Source organism: Charadrius vociferus, unplaced genomic scaffold, assembly GCF_000708025.1.
Source record: "Charadrius vociferus isolate BGI_N301 unplaced genomic scaffold, ASM70802v2 scaffold104, whole genome shotgun sequence".
NCBI classification, from domain to species: domain Eukaryota; kingdom Metazoa; phylum Chordata; class Aves; order Charadriiformes; family Charadriidae; genus Charadrius; species Charadrius vociferus.
Window position 1 is genome coordinate 6,925,963 of NW_009648255.1, and position 21,980 is coordinate 6,947,942.

The 21,980-nt window shown below is 42.5% G+C and overlaps 1 protein-coding gene across 1 annotated transcript in view; it reads right to left on the bottom strand.

Annotated features, from left to right (window-relative positions):
- Positions 1 to 841: 841 nt before the first annotated feature.
- SPATA16 (spermatogenesis associated 16) overlaps positions 842 to 21,980 on the bottom strand; it is an 83,853-nt gene continuing 62,714 nt past the window's right edge. Inside the window, 3 exon segments of the mRNA XM_009884512.1 lie at positions 842 to 1,042; positions 13,721 to 13,804; positions 18,282 to 18,446. Coding sequence (XP_009882814.1) covers positions 842 to 1,042; positions 13,721 to 13,804; positions 18,282 to 18,446 — 450 coding nt within the window.

Here is a 21,980-nt window from a genome sequence, read left to right on the forward strand (position 1 = left end):
CCAGCCTCGGAAGAGACTGAGCCCGTCAGCTGCGGATGCCCGTCAAACATCGTCTGATAAGGTGATCTCCACAGAAAAGTAGGTGGGTTGCTTTACTCGCTGATGACAGGTCTCCGGGGCTTTGGGAACCTGTGCTCCCTTGAGGACCAAAGCTATATAAGATGTGTCTACACAAGAGACTGCTGCATAGGAGTGCAAGACACGGTGGTGGTTCTTAACCAAGAAATGTGCACTGTAGAAGGCAGGTGCAGTTATCCTCTTCCCTGAAGTGTTTGTGCATTAAAAAAAAAAACAAAAACCAACAACCCAATTAACATCTATCGGTGGAAAAATCATCTTTGGGGCACAGGCGAGAGTGAAGGACTTCACATTCTTAAGCACAGGGAAACAGCTGGGCACCTTTTAAAATTTTCTGTCTCTTCTCATAGTGCTGTGTTTCTTGCACTTCCCGCAGCCTGAAGATGCAGAATGCCACTCTTTCACCTATAGATTGTACCAATACCTGTATTGTATGGAATTAACCAGGAAAGAAGGCAAGGTGAGGCTGAATTCTTCTTAGCTGAGGATCCCTGTTTTCAGTGCTTCTTGGGCGATAATTAAGCCAGCAGGATTTTATAGAGTTTGGATGCAGAATATTCTCAGAGCAGAAAATACAGGCCCCTTTTTGCCTGGCTGTTACCACTTAAATAAACAAGGCAATTTAAAATAAGCATTTCACAGACATTTATTCCAGACAGTTAAGACTAATGAAGTGCAGGAGTGTCTCGCTAAAGATACCCCACAGTGAGGGGAAGGCTCGTTAAGTGGAAAGGTGGCTTTTGTTGAACTATCTATCAAATATCTACAGTTTTAATTTTCTTGTTCACTGTGTGGCCATGTCTTTAGGGCTGGGAAGGGGCAGTTTCGTATTTCCTAGGCTTTAATGTTGCTGCATACTTTGAATCCTCTTCATTTTCATTTTTTCCGTCCTAGCTGTTCTCAACCTTTTGTTCTTTAAGTAATTGTCTTCTACTTGGTATAAGTAGTCTTCAATTAGTCCAATCTGCAATTATAAAGAAGTGGTGTCAGAAACATTTCCCTTCCCCCTATGAAAACTTTAAAAACTTTTGTAATTAGTTTATTTCAAAACTAATTGTCATTATAAAGAAAACCACATGAAGGCACCTCTCATACAATTGGCTGGAGTGGCGGTACCTGATTTCATAATTTATTTTTTTTGTCCCTTTCCATTTGGATTCAATTACTTTACTGCTGTGGAATAGACTCTTTCATTGAAACCTGTACATTGAAAACAGGAATTTATCACAACTCTGTCTTTAAATGGCATTGAAAAACAGCCACTTTAAAAGGACAGGATGATGAGGAAATTAATCTCAGGCAAGTTTTTCTTGATAAGGAAAGAGAACAGAAGCTTCTGGCATTTATATGCCAAAAATCAACACATGGAGAAAAATGAGTATTCCACATTGCTGTGGCAAGAACCATTTTTCTATTAAATCAAAATGAAGTTCTGAATAAATATGTTTTCCCATGAATGTAATACACTACAGAATACAGTAAAAGAATAGATGACCTCAGTGTACCCTCAAAATAAAAATGTAATTATTCTAATAAAGTATACGTTCAGACACATCTTCCTTGCAAGGGTGATTTCAAAACAACCAAAAAAATAGATGAATAGTACTGTGTACAAATATTCTGTAAATACAGGGCATTCGTAATTTTATGGCTATCTCTCGCCATACCTTACCTTTATTCATACCCTTTGTCAGCTTTCGCGATATGCAGCGTTTCTGTAAGGTGAAGATGAGAATCATCTCCCTTCACACTGAGTTATAGTCAAGACCTAGACCCTATATAATGTGAGGATCTAAAGAATCAATCTTCCAATTGCATTTTAAGCTGAATTTTTTTTTTTTTATTTTTTAAAAAAAGTCTTAATCTATCATCCTGACACGCATTCAGTGGAGCATTGCTCCTTTAGGCACAACACAGAACAGCTGACTGAGAATTAATCTGAGCGTGGCTTCCTATTGTATTTATTCATATATTGAGCTGTTGCTGATGTGCTCCTCAGCCCTGAACTTGAAGCCGTGCCACGGGCTCTGGCCACGGTTTGTGCCGGTGAGGGCTATGCGCGTGTGAGAGAGAGCCAACGAGGCAAGGAGGAAAGTTTATGGACAATTACGTCTGCCTCCCCGGGGTGCCGAGGGCACCAGGAACGCCTTTGGGAGAGAAACTCTGTCTCCTCCTCCCCACGAAGTTTGCAGGGGGGACATTTGCAGTGAGTCAACTTTGCGTAGCACCGTACGTGATGCCACGGAAAAGAGTTTCCTACCGCACTGGTGAACCTCGAAGGGCAGGCACTTGCTCGTGGGCTTTTGCTCCTCCGTTGCCAAGAGATGCATTGCACGATGGAGCACGGGGAGGTTGGGGCTCTCTGAAGACAGCCTTGCAGGCTGGCTCTGCTCTGACGTGCTCACCATATAAACACGCAGAGGATTAGAGAAAGGAATCATTATGCCAGCCTCATTTTTAAGAAGCAGGAATAAAAGCTTAGGAAATCATTGATCTGGCCAAAAGCACACAGGAAGTCTGAGAAAGACTAATCACTTAGTGCCAAGCTCCAGGCCAGGGGCTTAGCCATATTAAAAACAGCCACCAACCCCCCAAGACTCTTCTGCAACAGACCAAGTTAAAATGTCTATGCGACTTTCTTCCACGGTTAAAAGTAATCTTTTCTATTTTGGGGGTAGTGCTTGCGTTTGGATGAGCGCAAAGGGTGGTAAGAGGAAGGGAAACGGGTCCCGGGTGATGGGCTGAGGGCAAAGGGGGCACTGGGAAAGCAACAATTTTTACAGCGGCTCCTTTTGGACCATCCAGCGGTGCCCACACTGCCGGTGATACCACCAGAAAGCCCCGGTGGAATGATGTTCCTACCTCAAACCGCGGCTTGGCTGCTGTTGTGTGCTTTTCATATTTATAGAATACCTGTCAGCTCCAGCCCCCAAAATAAGTTCTAATATGGCATATCAGGGGTGGAAATAATAGTTGCTTACATAATTGCAATGTTACTGACACAGCTGATGAGCTGATGATGTTATTTGCACAGCAGTGATGGCATTCAAACCCTCGCCGACTTACAATTACACTGTATGCTCTGAGCCCTAACATGATTTAAATTACCATGTGAACACAATGAAAATACTGTCTCTTGACAAGATAAAGGGGGGGGGGGGCAGCAATGGCTTAAAAATCTCTTTTCGGTGGCTGCAGTGTTCAGTAGTGCTTATTCATGGCTTTTTAGCTTGCACATTTCATTTTAAGAAAGTGAATTGGAAGCATTACGTTCTGCCTTTTTGCCTTGATTTAAAACCTCCCTGTGCCTTCTCTTCTGCTGGCTGGCTGCGGTGAGCCACCTTCGGGGCTTTCACTGGGAAATGCAAATTTTTTAAATCAATAGCTTCACTTTCTTTTTTCCGCTCTTTTTCTTCCCCCCCTCCCCCCAATAACTGTTAAAAGAAGAATCCGTGTGGATGGGAGTAGGTAGGAGGACATAGTTTGTAGCCAGCCCAAAAGTGATGCGTGTTAAAGCCATAGCTGTTGTAGGAATGTGGATTTTGGAAAAGACTTGTGACTTATTCCCAAGCAGAGCGATAACTGGCCACAGACTGATGTTGAGACCGCATCCCAGGCTTATACAGCTGAACGCTGCAGCCACTATAAAGGCTAAAGCAGCGCTGAAGCCCAAGAGAAGAGCTCTGCAGGACTTGGTTCACGGTGGAGCATTCGCTACTGGTGTTGCCAGTGGTTCACATGGGGCTCGTTTTGGGTCTGATCCCAACCCACAAAGAGATCATCATTGTTGGGTCAGTCCTTTGCACTGTTTGTACATGGATTATGTTTCCCCACCTCTCATTCCCTGGTCCACATAGTGTCCACGTGTGCCAAAGTCTGGGCTTGGGAGCACCCCATCTGCAGGGGCTGTGCTTGGCTCTTGGTAGCTGAACTTGCTGTTTGACATCCTTGGACTGAAGTCCCTTAAATACTCTCCTGAACACATGAAACCAGCTTCTCCCACCTACCCAGTTACATAGTGTCTTTATGGTCTTTTTCTCAAGTACCTGGTGACCTGAGAACTTATGTAGACAAATTGGACTTCAACCTATTTTTAATCCTCCGCTGCTATGACATCTTCCTTTCAAGATTTCCTGAGTATTTGTCCCCCCCAGTTACTCCCAGCAGTGCAATGGCAGCATTTCTACTTCAGATCAATGTCTACAGCCCTGGCCCAGCTAGAGGCTCCTCGGTGCACGACTGCCCATCTATTCAAGTTCCTCCCGTTTCTTCCTCATTAGCTCCTGATTTCAGGCTGTTCCTGACCCTATTTCTTTCACTGGATTTTTTTCTCGGTCTTCTTTCTGGCCCCTGTGATTAGCTGGAGGGAGCAGGAAAAAAAAGGAAAGGACAGAATAAAGATCAAATGGAAAGAGGGAAGAAATAGAAACAAAAGATGCCTTTAAAGCAAATTACATGCTCTGTTCACAGCACATCCATGTGAGACCTATAGGTGCTCTGGGATCCAGCTAAGCAGAGAAGTGTAGGGGTCTGTCGACAGAAATTTGAAAATGAACCAGGTAATCAGTAGAGATTATTTTGTGCTTTTTACTTTAGTATTGCATTTGCTTTAAATTGCCCTAAAACTCTCCTTTCTGCTCCAAATTCTTGCATTCATAATACCTTGTGGAAGATATCAACGGTGGAAATTGTTGATTTGGGGAGAGGCAGAACAAAACCCAAGGGTTTTAACACTGAGAAAACACATGCCGTTCTACAAGAATATAGACATACAGTGTTGGCGTTTCAACTGTCCACCTTCAGTTTTATACCCATGAGCCCGCAGAGGTACCTGGGGAATCAAAGCAACAGGAAACGCTGGGTCTGCACGCCTAACGCTTAGGGGAATCACATTAGGAGAGAGAAACCTCTAGGCTCGTGGATGAATAAGAACGTGAAATGGGACCAGCACAGCAAACTTATTTGGCCAACACGAAGGAAATGACGCTATTTTTTAAGCCAGAGGAATGAATAGACTGGACAAAACCTCCATGTGTGCCCTCAGACCGAGGAGCTGCACAGCCTTTGTTGTGTTGTGGAGACACCAGCACAGAGCTGCAGCACCCACAGGCTATGTCTCAAAACTATTTCTGTTCTTTTATTCTCAGGGAAAATCAGCTGAAGGAGCGAGGTTGTGTCTGCCTTTCCTCAGTGCCACACATTGAGGCATTTTTATTCTGACACGGAGTGAGAAGGTGAAAAGCATAATTAGTGCCTCAGAAGTACCTGGATGGACTATAAGTCAATTAGTCTGCTCTGAATTCTAGTTCTGACTTTGCTGGGAGAAGAAAATGATCTGCGGTCCGTGTGGATGCTAAGGTGATCAGCTCGTTCTTAGCTGAAATGGTTTTACATCATTCTCTAAGGTTGGGCAGAGTCTGTAACTACCTATGCTTTGGGTACCTTCATCTAACGCAATGAAAACACAGAGCTCGTTGGGTAAGAGGCAACGCAACAGGATTTGCTGGAGGGATGAACCGCAGAGGGTCTAAGCAGGTGAGGCCATGTACGGTTTCCCTTTGCCTTAGGATTTGATTCAGACCTACAGCAGTTTTTGAAGCGACATTACATGGCTCCACACAAAGTTAAGGAACAATACAGGCCTCATTTGGAGCATATAAAAATATTTCTGACCCTGCTTTTTTGTACGTGTTGTCCAGTGACGGATAAAGGGGAGAGCCTCGCTGCTGTGAGCTCTCGGTCCTGCTCTCCGGATGCCATCCTGATTGATGCACTCGCGGCGTGGAGGGATATATAAGCAGCACTCGCCGGCTGCAGCTGAATTACAATCACGGACAGATTTCAGCATAAGGGACCTCTGGAGGTCATCTAGACCAACCTCCTCCTCAAAGCAGGGCTTTATGGGAAGTTCACGTCTCCTTTTCTGAAGCACGTACTGCATTTCTGGTAATGCCCTATCAGTCACTTCTGAACTTGTCTGGGTGCATCTGGTTTTGCCCTGAAATACCACAATGCAAGTGTATTTTTCGCCCTTCCCATGCACTCATCGGGAGAAGACGTCCCACATATGGTTCCTAATTACGTGATATGTACCAGTTATGATGAGGGAACACTGCGATACTATCCATCATTCAGGGTGGTTTTGTCCAAGTCCTGATGGGCCACAGATGTCATGAAACTTGTCAACCTTTGCTGCAAGGGGGCCGTTCCAAGGAACAGATGTCCGTGTTTGATGGTTTACTGACGGTCCAAAGGAAGCTTTGTGGCTTATCCAAAAATGGGGGAGCTATTCTGTCACAAAGTAACATTGAAAGCACATATCTTTTTTAAAAGATCAGCCTGAATCTGAATAGAAATACAAAATATCAGTTATAGTACCTGCTAAAGAGTTTAGAGTGAAATGAGGATCCCACAAGGAAAAACTCAGGTAGGAAAATAACTTTGTGTAGAAAAAAATGTAGATGGATAAGCAGCAAGCAGACTCCGTAAACCGTGAAATTGTAAAAGTAGGTGGATCTCATGGATCCATGTGTATACATTCTCTATAATGCCTAAAAATTCAAACTTCCTAAATCCCAATACAAATCGTGGGAGTCAGCCTCAAATAGGAAACAGGTGCTTTTGAAAAATATTTGCAGGAGCTATAAATAACATGTAATGGCTAAAAGGATCCTCTGGCATACAGAATCTATTTTTATTACTTGGGAGCTATTAGTAACAGGAGGCAAATGAGCTGCCTTTAAACATGAAGTACCTCTCAACGTTTTCCTTTGTCTCCCAGATCTACCTGCTAAAGCACTCTTTGGGTTGGATATAACCAAAGGAACCGCACTTGAAGGGCCTATGAGTAAGTAGGGATGGCTGTATAGAGTAAGGAGGCAAAGCTGAACAACATATGCTTGAGAGAAGCTACTGATATTTTGATAAAAATGAAACCCCAATCTGTGCCTTCCATTAAGGTCTGCAAGAACAAAGGTTGCTCAGTATCTGGAAAAAAAATAATCATGATTTTACTGTTTGTGTATTAAGTGACACGCATTTGGGCTGCTGTGGTGGCTTTTGGAAGGGAGTGGGTTGCACAGCAGCGCATGATCTGAACTGCCATGGGCAGGCCAAAGTCATTTCCCTACCTTTGTTTGGCGGTGTAACCCAACTGACTGCACAACTCTTGCCTTGGACCTGCTTCTGGAAACATTCATAGCTTCAGATGCCAACGCCAAAGATCAATATGTTGTCCCTCATGCTCCATTTCTGTATTTTCACATGCCTCGTTGGTACGCACTGCCCTTCTTTAAAGAAAGAAGTCGGACAGGCAGCACCGCTGCGCATTTCCATTGAAAAGGAGTGAGTTCAGTGAAAAATGGAAAGCCAGTGTTTGCTGGTAGGTTCTTAGCATGCTAGCAAAGCTCCAATGCTAAAAGCAGGTGGAGGAAAGAGTATTTGCTGATGAGGAACTGAATAAAAATAATATTGATGCTGGTAATGAATTACATTTATTAACTACCTTACAGCTCAGACAGTCATTTTGTAATTTATAAGCTCTCCTGAAATCACTGTCCAGCGCAGTGTTTACTATGAGCAGTCTTGTTGACTCATGCTATTTTTCACGGCATTAACAATACAATACCTGGTAGCAACTGTTTATAGGGCTGGAGACCTTCTCTGGTAGAGGGCAGCAGGTAAGCAGACTGCGCATTCATAACTGACAGCATGATTAGCAAGGGCTGGGGAAATGTTTATCTAAACCCTTACGTGGGGATTGTTAATGCCCAGAATTGCCCGTGATTTAACTGCCAGGCAGCCACAACCAGCTACATTATTCCAATGTTTAGGACATTTACTGCTCAGTTACTAGATTTGCTGCTATTTAAAATTATTCCACTGACTTATCACACCTTATACCTTGGTGGAATAGACCAAAGCCTTTCTCATAACAAAATACTCTTTACCAATAGCATTAGCAGTGTTTTGTTGCGGCTGTGATGGTCTAAGAATGATGGGCATAGATGATATCTGTTATTAGACCAACTGATTTAGCTGGAAAAACACATGCTTTTATGTACAGAAGCTTTCCTTCTGGTGTGGAACAGCAAACTTGAAACTTCCTGCGTCTGCTTTGGACTTGAATAAAACCTTGTATGCCCCAAAGCTCACTGTTTCTTAGTGTCACAGCCTCTGTTCCTTATATTGCAATGCTGGTCTAGCTGTGATTAGGGGGTTTAGCTGTTTAGTGTGTGGTCACCAAATAGCTCAGCTTTATATTAGATACTGGTGTCTGGGGAGTGGGAAACGGGCGGGATGCAATTGCTTCTTCCAGTGTAGCTGAGGGCCATGTAGGCATCTTGCTGGGGTATCTTTTCTTCTCTTGTGTGCAAGACTCAAGGAACCAGAGACTCACAAGGGCAGGAACTGCTTTTAGGGACAAGGAGTATTGATAACTCCTGCAATCCCACTGTCACCCTCTCTCTTCCTCAAAAAGCTCCATGAATGCTGTCATGCTTTTATTGTCCCTGCAGTGGGGCTGAATTTATTAATGGGCCTCTTTGATTGCCTACATTTCGTTTGTACCACCTCAGATTCAGTCGGGCAGGTCTCATTTTCTGGTCACGCACTCTCCTAACTTCCTCTGCCTGGTCTGATGAATACCCCAGTGCCAGGTTAGAAACCTCTGCCATAGCTTCTTCTTGTCCCTCTCAAGGCTGCTGCCAATTCTGAGTTAATCCTTTCCAGAATGTCTTAATATGCTTTCTCTAATCTTACCATGAAGCCAATCTTTGGTGAACTTTAACAAAAATTTTTGCATTTCTACCTGGTTGCTCTGCTCCTCTTTTCCTTCACTCTCATTCTACCTGAATCAGTGCCACTAATATTACTTTCCTTTTGCAATTGCACTTTACTGACTTCATTGCGCATTACATATCACACATTAGATTTCCACTCCAGTTCTAGAAAATGTGCTTTTCCTATCCTTTCCCATCCTTTGCTTCCCCCTCCCTTTACACGATGGGTCCCTGCATTCGTGAAACGCGGCTGCACCACAGCCCCGAGATGAGAACAAACCAGGAATCACTTCCCTTCTATTAGTCCCAGGAATAGTCAAGTTGACTCAAGACAGCGCACCAAAACGCAATGACTTTTGAAACCCACATGGTCCGGGAGCAAGCACAGTTCCTGGTGGCTTGGATGACTTTACAAGACATTACAAAGTCATATACATCAAATAACTGTCGTAGTAGCCAACATAATACTATTCAGCAACACGTCCACTTTCCATGGACATACTATGAATCTCCCTCCGTGCTCCTCTGGCTGACCGAAAGCCTAGCAAGTCTATGGCCCTTTTCCATGGCTTGATTTTCAATTAAGAGATAATGTCAGTGGAAGAGCACAGTTCATCAGATAGCGTTCCCCTGCTGTTGCAGAAGGCAGAGATGTAGTAAGCAGAGGTCAACTACTGAAAAATCTGTGTGCCTGGCTGAAAGATTATATAATATGTTAGGCTAATTTTACTTCATTTCATATTCACATATATTAGTGCAGCTTTTGTTATATACTTATCCTTATGTAAGTTACATCTGTTCTTTTATTCACTCATCCATGTTTGCTCTGCTTTCAGATTTATGAAACAGGCATTCCACTGAGCTCAGCAAATGACGGGCATAATAACTTATCTAAATTGCAAAGTATGTGATGCCCTTGAGGTAAACTCAGATGTGAAGGTTTTATGAAGTGTGTCACATGTGGAAGTGTAGGGAAGTGTTTATTTGCCAACTCCTGTCTATCCTTTGGCTGTTCAAATGATGGTAAGAGAATCCTATGAAACTGCTACGAAAGCCTAGGGGCTAAAAGGAAAAGCAGAACTACATTATTATCTTCATAGGGGATGCAGAGCTATACTGGCACTTGCACTTATTTGGCTCTTCTCTCTTTGGATGTCAAAAGTTTCTGGTTGATAGGCTCTAAAGTATCTATTTATTTAATGAAATGCCTCTCACTGTAACAATATTGTGAGGCTTTATTAATGAATTTATTCTTATGAGATAGGAAAGTAATCTCTTTATGTTTCTTTATTTTTTCTCTTACAAGACTGCAGAGAAACAAAAGCTCTGTAGAGGAAAGTAGGAGCCTTCCTGCTGTTTTATGTATCTGAGATACTCTAAACCCCTCTGCCTGTCTGTAGCTGCTATGGAGTCCTGCAATGGCCATGCAGAGACCTGGTTCCTTGAGCACTAAGGACCAAGCTGGTCCCAGCATTCATGTTCACAGCAGATTTCACTTACATCACATGTAACGTTGTCAGCAAAGAAACCAGTCAGTAATGGCCAGACATTATGTTAGTGCCTCCACTTGCTTAAGACACAGTGGCTGGACCAAGTCTCGTGGGATGGAGTAAAGTATCTGAAGGGGGCCTACAAGAAAGCTGGAGAGGGACTTTTTACAAGGGCGTGTAGTGATAGGACGAGGGGGAATGGCTTCAAACTGGAAGAGGGCAGGTTTAGAATAGATATTAGAAAGAAACTCTCGCCTGTGAGGGTGGTGAGCCCCTGGCGCTGGTTGCCGGAGGAAGCTGTGGCTGCCCCATCCCTGGAGGGGTTCAAGGCCAGGTTGGACGGGGCTTGGAGCAACCTGGGCTGGTGGGAGGTGTCCCTGCCCAGGGCAGGGGGGTTGGAACGAGATGGTCTTTAAAGTCCCTTCCAACCCAAACCATTCTACGATTCTATGAAATTATCAGGTTAGTTCCCCTCAATCTCTCTTGGAAGTTTCCTGTTCGTTGTAGCTGAGTCTTGTGCATCAGAGGTCATTACTCAAGCTGCTGGGCTGTCAGTCTGGTTAAAACAGTAAGTTGAATTAAGAAGTGAGTTTACACTTTAGGGTCCAGTAAGCAAAGATACATTTCTGCCTCTGTTTGCCGCTAAAGACTTAACCCTCTTTAAAAGAGGATGTTTGATGTTCTTTCCCATAGCGTTTCCTATTGACTACTTTAGGAGAGCTTCCCATTCATAAGAGGGGCTTCAGAGAAGTCTGTTCTCATGAAATGCTGATGGAGTGATAGTTATGTACCTTCACGACTCAACCTATAACACAATTTGGACAGAGGCAGTAACTAAAAATATTCCTAAGGACTAATATGGTGCCTTGAATCCTCTGTAAGCCCAGCAGTCTGGCCACCAGCAAGTTCAGCTGAGGAATTTCTGACAACTTCAAGAAGAGAGAAGGCAGTAAAATTTTTTTTAGGAATGCTCATGTTCCTGAAGTAGACTGTGACTCAGTCCCTCTGTTAATGACTTGAAAGGTCTTAGACCCAGGTGTCTGTTTGCCCAAATTTCTAATACAAAGCTCACATTTTACCCAGGGGATGGCAAGGAAAACTGTCAGTAAAATCCTGGAGAATAGGTATTTTTTGAGACTGACCCAGCCCACTTTTCCTGCCTCTGAGGTATTCTTCAGGGATATCTAGTACCTTGGTAAAGCCTCTATAGGAGGACGTTTCTTAATCTCCCAAGGTAATCTAGGCTCTCCTGGGTCAGCTCTCCTGGTGATTGGAGAGTCTGTAGCCTGGTGATACCGAGAAAGACATCTTCTGTGCCTTGATGTTCTCTTTTCTCTAGCTAATTATGAGGTCATTTTTCATTTCTTTGTATTTAAAGCTTCCAAAAATAATTAGCCCATTTGATAAATTAGTTCGCTTAAAAACATAAATTTGTAAGTGAATTGGATGAGCGACGCGGCACCCAAAACACTTGAAGCTACACATATATTACTACGTTGTCAGTCCTGTAAATTCAAAATTGCCAAGATTAATTTCAGAGTAATTTGATAAGCCCTCCACTGTGACAAAAGGAAAAGTGTTTGGGTGTCAGGCTTTGTGCCCTTCTATGTTAGATTTCAGCCTGAATGAATTTTTTATGGCTGACTCTAGAATATAAAAGTCTGAAAACAGTGGTTTGTAATGGCAATTCTGACAGACCCTTTAACCATTTGGAGAATAGGCACTGCTATAATTCTGCTGCATTAGAGAAAAATTTTGAGTGCTTTCATTAGGTGCAACAGCTGTTTCGACTGCAAAAGCTGAACTTCATTGGTGGTAGCGTAGCTGTCAGCCTTCCAGAGTTTTGTGTTTATAGCTGATTGTATAAACTCCTTTATGTTCTTTTCCGCTTTCCAATATATGTAAATTAATTCAATAGCAAAAATACAAATAACTGCCTTGTAACTAGATCCATGTGAAGGTTCTTTGTAGGCTCCTACGACCAATATCACGCGATGAACAAGCAGAGAAATACTGAGCTTTTTGAAATGGTTCTAGCACAACTGACACGCGGTTATCCACACCACATCAATTTTTAATCATCAGATTTAATCCTCCTTCTTAGTAATGTATTAAAGTTCTTTAACCTAGCATAACTTTCTTAATTAGAGCCGATGTAAAAAAACAAAACCCAAGACAAACCAACAAAAAACCCAACAAAGCCCCACCCAGCTCCCTGAGTGTCTTCCTGTCTCCTCTATTAAAAGAGAATTTTTTTCTAAGAACATGCTGAATATGCTGAAATTAAATTTTGGAAAAAAGTAAAGTAGAAAAGATATATTTGATGATACTTTTCATTTCTTTGTTCTGGTATAATATAGAAAAATATTTTTGCATTATGAAACAGTGAGTTCTGCTTGGAACAAGATGCCTCAAACCAAATCATTATTTGATTTGTCAAAAATTAAATGCAATAGTATGTTCAGAATGCAAGCAAATTTTGCAGCAACAAATTTTAAGTCCCACCAGTGCAGAAATTCAACCCCTTTGTTCTCCAGCCTCAGTCACAACCCTGAGTGAGTGCATGTCTGTCTGGATCTGACGGAGCCGTAAGACATAGGGTAAGACCAATGCTCTGAACCATTAACAACATTTTCCCTGCCTGGTGATGTGTTGCCATCCTTTTCTTCGGAAGTGGTTGAATGTCGGTGGTGTTGAATGCCCAGAGCTGTAATTTGCTCTGGTTTGAGAGACTTTGTAAAAATGTAAGATGCTGCTGTTACATCCAGCCTGACCTATTACTCATTATGTTGGGTCAGATTCATCTGTATAGAGAACCAACGCAAAACTCCCTGAATTTCACAAATCCTTTAAGAATTAAATTGACCGGTTGCTGTGCAGAGACTCCGGAAAGGCATTTACATGTCTTTTACCTCTCACATCACCAAAGCCTCGTTTGAGCTCCACTAAGGGACCTAATTTGTTGGACTGAATTTAATTCCCTAACAACTCCCCCCCCTCCACCAACGCAATTAGCACAGTACCCCATACGACAAAGATGGAAGAGAAGTATAATTATCAGCCAAAAATAAGCTATTCAGTATTTTTTGTTGGTTTTGGGTTTGTTTGTTGTTTGTTGTTTTGTTTTTTTTTTTTTCCCATTAGATAACCACATGAGATTATTAACGGGGACGAAGATCAACCATAGGGGCTACAGCAAATAACAAATATGCACTTGTGGCTTGTGCCTGAGCACTAACAGAGTTCAAGGCACAGAGTCAGGTTGCAAATGGCACCTACTTTCTTTTCTACTTTTTGAACAGATATGACTCAGGTGGACATTTACTCCCCAAGGAACAATATAGTCTCCTGCCCTTTGCTGCAGGTTTTTACCTTCTGAATTTTATTCCACACACGTCCTTTATCACTTCTTCTTCCTTCAAGGGTGTCCATGGCATCTGCCATTAGTGACTGCAGCTGTGGCACCAAGATAAAAATTATCAGTGTGGAATTCACACAGAAATAACTTCTCTAAATACACAGATTAAAACCTAATTAAAAAATCATTTGTACGCTGATGATTTTATTACTCATCTTTCACACAATGAGCACTGCCACCTCATCTCTGCTTCAGCCATTACATTGTATTATTGTGGATATAAAGTACTTAACAATGGGAAAAAATCCTTTGGAAAATTTGTATTTAAGCCTATACGTTTTAATGCAGTAAATGTTTATACTTAGTAAAGAAAGACTTGGGTTGTAAAGATTAAAGGCTCCATATTTCATTCTTTAGCTGTCTGGGATATTCTGTGTCGTACATGAATGCTTTTTAGTATTTTCTCCCAAGGCTAATGTATCATAATTTAAGGCAGCATGTAAAACCTCACAAGAGGACAACACTAAAGCTGAGATGCTTTTACTGTAGCTGGAAGTATCTAGCTCATTTTCCCTGCTTTTACTATCCTTTTTCTTTGGCAAACTCTCCCTTCTCCCCATCATTCAGCATAACCGAGCATAAAAACAAGGCTGACAATTTCTAGTGTAAACTATAAAAAGAAGCTGTAGGAAAACACTTGCTAATCAGTCCTCAGTGTTAGAGGGAAGGCTAAAATTCAGGTTAGTTGCGGTATTGCCTCACCCTGGTTCCCTCCCAGGTTAGTCATAGCATTGCCTCACCCTGCAGCCTTCCCAAACACTTGAAAATGTTTTAGTTGTTCTTAATTTGGTAATAGAGAGACAAGGGTTGGATCCAGGGTGTCCTCCGTGAGCAGCCTCTAGCATCCATGTTTAGGAGTAAACTCGGAGAAATTTGTACTTAATACCTGTGATATTGGTGTGCTCTATTAAAAGACTTTTAGCTGGTTAAAGTGAACTCAAACAGCTTTGGTGTCTCTTCCCAAATTCATTACTCATTACGGGTCTGTATAGGCTGGTCAGTATAAGCCTAAGCATTCGTGGAGGAATTGTCTCTTCTTTCTGTACCTAGATGGGCAGCAGGCTAATATGAGTACTAATGGTGATGAAACTTAAAACATCAGTGTTTAGGTTCATCTGGGCAAGATATAAAAATGCTGCCTTAAGGTCAAGGAGCAGATCTCTATGTCCCCAAGTTTACCTTCACATTTGGGTTTTTGAAGTTAAAATTCTTTGTGTCCCAACACTTGGATAAAGGATGCAGGAATCTCCTTTTGAATCTCTAAATAAATTTGCTGCGGTTGGTTTCACCCTCCTTTCTCCGCGCTTGTGCAGCCATTAAGTTGAATCTTATTGCTCCAAACTTTTGATGAAAACTTCTATTTTTTATAAGTCATGCATCAGCATTCATGAAAAACAAAACGGCAAATTTCTGTCTCTGACTTTAATGCAAAAAGAGTCGAGAACCTGTCAGAAATTTTCCGTCAGAATACTTTTATGACAGATAATCTCCTTCCATGAATCCAGAATAGACACAGCCCAGAGATTAAGGGTATTAAGGGCAGAATGGGCAAAGCACAGATCCTGCGTCAAACCCGCCAGAGGAGGAACGGGTCAGGGGAAGGGAAGGATTTGTCCATCGCTCTTCTTGGAGTGATTGTCTCTGAAGAACTGGCCAAACAGCAGCCACCGGGGCAGCAGGGACCATGGCATCGCTCTGCCACCCCCGAGGGGCCGCTTCAACAGCCCAACCAGGCTGAAGACTTCACTGCTTTGGGCAAGAGGTTGAAACAAGACAACTTTCCAATTAAAGTTTCACTGATGCTGTTACAGCCTGGTGAAAAGCGCCCAGTGTGAGCCCAGTGTGGTTTTAATTTTTACCACCCAATGTTTTTCACCAGCTCTACCGGCAGACAAAATGTGCATGCGACAGGAGCGGACAGTTGGCAAACCACAGTAATTCTCCCACAGCTGATCTTTTTTGGAAAATCCCCTCCAAGGAAAAAAAAGCTACGTTTAAAAAAAATGTCTTGTCCTCATTTGGTTTTAAATTGAAATAGATTTCTGCTTTTTTAACAAGCTTTCATCTTGATTTATGATGTACAAATATGGTGACATTGAAATCACAAACCTTGGAAAGACTTTCTTCGGGGTTTTTCCCCACTTATATTCAACTGTCCAAGCTAACTGAAATCTTTATTTTCCTAAGGTCTATGAATAAATACTGATCTAAAAAGGCCTCAGTTGAGGGTCTCTGTGCCGTAGATTAGGACTCTATATATTTAGTTACAGGAAGACATTTACACAGAAGAGTTTATATCCGAAATGCCTTTGGGATCCTTGCTGTAGCAGTGCAAATTGCCCTATTATAAATTCGGTGTGTTTTAAGCTTTATACAACTTATACCATATGTGATAATAAACATTTGGCATCTTTAGCATTTTCTAACTCACACAATTTAACTGCCTTCCTTGGTCATAAAGCCTTATCTCAGTTTTACCAATGTAAAGTCAGAATGACCTCAGAGGAGTTACTTTAAATTTTTATTAGTACAAGTGAGATTAGAATTTGGCCAGCTCAGGTTTCTTCATGGAAAAATTTAGATATCTCTTAGAAATGTTGGTGAAGAGTGAGAAGCACATGGAGTCAGCACGGGTGCTGTGATTCTGACCCCATGGACATGGAGGGGCTGCCCCTGTCAGCACTGGGAGCCGCTGAATCACACCAGTACAGCCCAGTCCTGCAAATGTTTCATCCTGCCTGGACCCCGGTGAAACGAGGAGGATGACAGGTAGGCTGAGCAAATGAGGATCTTTGACTCGCTCCCTGGATGGTTCGGACGTGCAGACCCAACGCTGGGCAGCACTGTACTGTGCTTGATGTGGTATGGGAACGGTTCCTACTGGTGTGCGAGGAGCCTGTGCCGTGTGGGACGGTGCCACCGGGAACGGCAAAGCCCATTAATCACTCCATGGTGAAGCCACTTGGCAAGTTCTTGCTTGCGGTCCTGTGTCTTAACACTGCAGAGCCTAAAGTTTACTAAAATATTCTAGCTACGAAGCATCCGAGCCTCCATTTGCACAGACAGACTACGCTTATATTTTACAGCAGGGTGACAGGACAAAGAAAAAGAAATGAATGCTGAATTAATACATTTTAATGCTCTGGACGGGGTAGCTGGTAGAGATTTTCTGCCTTTATTCTTTCAAAGATCATTTTTACCTTGGGCTCAGCAAACAAAGCTTATATATTTTGTTGAAAGATTTACAATCTGTCACTTAAATCTCCCAGCGCAGACCCTCGTTTTGCCCAGTCCTACCCCTAGGAGACTGAAGACCTTTGTCTTGGGTGGCCTAGAGCCTCCCCCAAAAAGCTTTCCAGGGAGGTCAGGCTCACGATTACTACACGAGAAGATACAGGCAGCAGCGTAATAGCCTGTGCCTAACGTGTGATGTACTGAAAATATTGTACCCTGGAGAAAAACCCATCACTGAAATATGTACCAATAACTCCGGACCCTTTAGTCAGCCTTGAAATGTGGGCCCGCTGAAGTTTAATACGAGAGAACTTGCATCAAAAGGAGAATGCCTTTTAATAACACAGTTTCTTTGCAATGTCTTTTCCCCTTATCTCGAGCCCAGACTTCAAAGTCTGGCAACCACCTCCTGCAGTTGCAGGCCGCTGCTCGTCTTCCCTAAAGCGAGCTGCTGTGAAGCTTTAATTCGACAGAGCTTAGGAGCTTTGCGGGGCTGCAAACAAATGTCAAGGGACTGGCTTTGGGAAAACCAAGAGTTTTTAGCGAACCCAAGTTGGATCAGCAAAATTGGACTGCATTTAAATGCAGGGACTGTGGGGGGACTTTTTTTTTTTTTATTCCTAGAATGAAAACGCTGAAAAATTGCATGTACGTGAGCTCCCTCCCTCCCTCCCCCATCAGAAAAAAAGACAGCCTCGTGGAAGAGTACCCATAGAGTACTCTCTGATCACACGGCATCTATATACTATCAAGCCATGAATGACCCTACTCTTGCAACAACCCTGCTGGCAGCTCTGCCCTCACGTTACAAAGGGAAAACAAAAGCGTAGGAGGTAAAGGGGTTTATTCAGAGACAGGGGGCACGTTGTGGATGGAGCCAGGCAAGAAAATCTTACCTCTACTTTCCCCCTCTCCTCAGCTTTAACTAGATTTGGCCTGTTTTTGCTGCAGGTGGCTCCTGGTGTTAGAGACCTTACAGTAGCACGATCTGAATAATTGCAATCATTTTCCCAGACTGATTTGGGGAGGTTTGGGGGAAAAGAAGAGGTTTTAAAAATATGCCTACAGATGAGTCATGCTGGTTCTATAAAAGTCATCCTTGCAGGTGATTAGCACCTCCTCTGACAAGGCACTGCGGTAGGATTTTAAAACCGTTTCAGGTCTGCACATTGGGAAAAATGACTTCTAGAGCAAATTGCAGCGCAGTGCTCTGCCCCAGCCCTTCCCTCCCTGGCTCCCTGCCTCTAACGGCCAAAACAAGTATTAGAAAGAAATACTTACCAGTTTGGCATCCTGCTTGCTGATGTCCTGCAGGTAGGGAAGGGTTGCTAGCTCAGCCATCGCTTGATTAATCACTTGGGACTGTTCCTCGACTCTCTGCAAACGGCCGAGGAAGCTGGCGTAATGCAACTTCTCTATCCCACGTGAACACGCACAGAGTCTGTCCTGTTTTCCCAGCAAAAGCAAGCAGGTTAGAGGAGAGCCGCAGAAAACGCGCTTATCCTCTGCGTCCTGTGCCTTGAGGCTTATCAGCATATATATTTGTGCTGGTAATACTATAAGCAATATGGCATCCAGCACCTTTAAGATAATGCTGCTGACAATCTTTATAGAGGGGGAAAGGAAAAAAAAAGGACTTTCTTTCCACAATCTCTCTAGTAGTACTAGAAAAATAAATATGTAGTCATAATACGTGTGAAGGGGAGACAGGAGATAACAAACATGAATGCGGTCTGCTCATTTGGAAATGGCTTTTCCATAATCCCCGCTGTTAAATATTATCTGACTTTTATGGATTGCTTTTAAAGTTTCAGTGAAGAGGTTGAATACCGTGCAGTGTGTCAGCTTATGGTTTGTTTGCAGACTGGGAAAATCCATAGTTTTCAAATATATAACCTTGAGGGACTAAAACCTGCAGAGGTGGTCTCTGATCCTCCAGGCAGCTAGGCGCATGGTAAATTTTAAGCATGTGAATACAGAAACTCAGCCAAGTGCTTGCATAAAACCTCAGCACCTGCTGAAGTGTTTGATGGATGGCAGCCTTACCACCATATTTTCAAAAGTATTCTGATGCCAAAAATGCAAATAAGCACCCTACTGAGATTTTCAAAAGCAATTTGGCCTAGATTCTCGGCGAGATGTAGCCATTGCATATCTGAACGCTCAGCCCTTCTGAGTGAAATTTCCATTCATCTAATCAGCGTTTTGAACGTATTTAAGTGCCTGAAATTCCAAGAATTGGCATCAATTTTCAAAACCACTTCCAGTATTTTTAGCAGACCTTTGTTCTGGCAGTGGCACGCTGATGCTGCCATTAACATACACTTCCAGGTAGATGATTTTAAATCCAATCGCATATTGAACAGGGTGAATGGAAAGTTTTGAATGACATTTATTTTTCAATAAATGTTGTCTCATTTTTAAAATTGACTTCTCTTGGCAACCAATCTTGATCTTTTGGTCTGATCTTGATCCTGGTTTTGCAGAAACTTGAGCTAGGCAAGCACCAAGTGTTATCAAAATGACTATCAACATAGTTCTTGTGTCAAGTCTAAGAATTTAATAACAATCCTCTTCTTGCTTTCTATATGTCTTGCAAGACTAATAATGGAAAAAAGCTTAGTTTTCTTTTAACTCTAGAAAAATACAAACAATGGTGATATAGTTAATGTCACCCCTTTTAATACGATACCTAATAGAATTGTAAAATAGTACAAAATAAAAGATGATGCATTGGAGGCCAATGGCAGGAACGCGGCCATAATCTGGGAGCTCCAGATCGGAAAGCAACCGAAAAAGAAGGAGCTGAGCCAATGAACTGGTATTTCCATTAACTGAAGGAGAGAATCGGGCACTGTACAGGGAAGAGGAGCTCTGGTCAGCAGTTCTCTGGAGTATTGCAGATAGCTCCAGTCAGCTGTGTTTGGAGAGGTTAATTTAAACCCAAGCATCACGGAGCAGAGAAGCCAGCACGGTAGGAGATACCTCATTTGAGAGAAGTGTGGTTTGATTAGTCTATTAATGAAAATGCCAAGAGCTTATTATTCTTCTCAATAAACATAATGCAGGGCTAAATTCCAAAGAGAGCAAACATCTGAAAAGGGAAGGAGAGATAAAAGACAATGATAACAGAAGGACCATTGTGTATAAATAGGTTCAAATAAGACTGGGGTGGCAATTAAGCTTCTTATAATTCAGGTTGAAGGTCTGCAGTGTGTTTCAGCAAGAGTAGAAAAGGCAGAAAACCTAAGTAGTTCTAAGACGGATTTTACTCAATTTACGAATAGAATATTATGTGACACAAAGGTGTATAATAAAAGGTGACTTGAGGAGTCAGGACAGCCCTTCCAGGCCTACCATCTCATGAACTTCCTTTGACCCACCTCTGAGAAAGGAGACCAGGACAACCTTCTTATAAACTATTTGTATCACTTGAAGAGTCCTTTTCTGAGGACCTGACCTAGTATTAGTAGGAGACATCAGCAAGAAAAAAGATTTCTGTGATCTCTGATACGTGAAATTGTAAGTCTGACACACTCTAGTTAGCATGGCACTAAAGCGAGGAGCAAAATGGAGCCCCACATCCACCTGATCATCGGTGTTTGAAAGCCAGATAGCTGTGTCCCCAGGTAGAACCGTGTGCATTAAAATAAGGAGAAGCAATCAGTTAATGAGAGAGAAAGGGAGCTTTTATCAACGTGAAATAGTCTCACAACATTTTAGATGCAGCAAAAGGTTTTTTTCCTGCTATTCTTGAAATCCGCCCAAAACCTTTTTGTGTAAGCACTAAGAAATGAGTATATTGAGTCATCAGCTAAGAAAGCAGGTAAAAATCCTCTCTTATCATGCTGTGTCTGTTGGGGGCTTCTTCAATGATTAAGAAAGTAAAGGCAAAAAGAAAACAATTTTTTCTCTGCTTGACTCTCCAGAAAAATATGAGAGCATGCCACGTAGCTATGGGAAACAAATTGGGCATCTGTGCCAACATGCACTCTGTGGACATAGCAATGCTATTTAAGTTTATACTAGGTTGGAAGTAAATAAATAAATAACTGACAGCGGGGTTTTTTTGAAGGGATTAGAGGAGGTTGAACATTGTCAGAGGTGGTGTTTCAGCGACAATGAAGAATGCAGAAATAACTGCTGCTGGCAGGAGAAAAAAATTCCACGGGGAGCTGAACCACATGATGAGAATTACATGAAGTATAGCAGAATTCAAGGGGCTACTAAGCTGCAGTAAAAAACATAATAAAGCGGCCAAGCAATCAGATGAAGATGAAACCAGCTAAGGTGGGCACAGTGAAGGTTAAGCAAAGAGCAAACTTAACTGGAGACTTCAGTGGAAAAGAGTTGGCTCCTTGAACAAAGAGAAGAGATACACGTTTGGGGAGTCAGGTCGCAAAGGAACCAAGTGCTGTGTATGGAGTGACAGTTGCATCCTGTGCAGTAACATATCAAGATAATAAATGATTAAATTATGATGCTGTTACTTTCTAGATGGGCCTTACCCCTATTGTCTGGTATTCCAAGGAGAATTTAAAGAAAAAAAAGTAAAAAATAGCAACTGATGGACTTTCTCTTGAGGGCTATATTCTTAATGGGCAGCCTCGCCTGAGGCGGGGGTCCTTCTGAGACAGCTTTCCCCAGAAAACTTTGTGCTGCATGAATTTTCTTTAAAAAAAAAGGGGGTGTTTATCCCCAAAGGCACCTTTGAAGACCTTCCTTCTAGGAGAGAAATAAGGTCCTGATGCTTGAGGATCAGGCCTGGGACATTTTCATTCCTCTGACCTCGGGATGAAAAAGCACCTACAAAAGGCAGATCAGCCTCTTCTGGATGGAGCTTACCTGCTACTGCTAAACACCCAGCACTAACGACTGCAGCAAAGATAGGACAGGTTTTCATGGCAAAAAGGAGCTGGAGAGCATGTGAGAGGAGTGACTCATGTGTCCTTTCATGTATTGAGAATTTTGGGATGATGC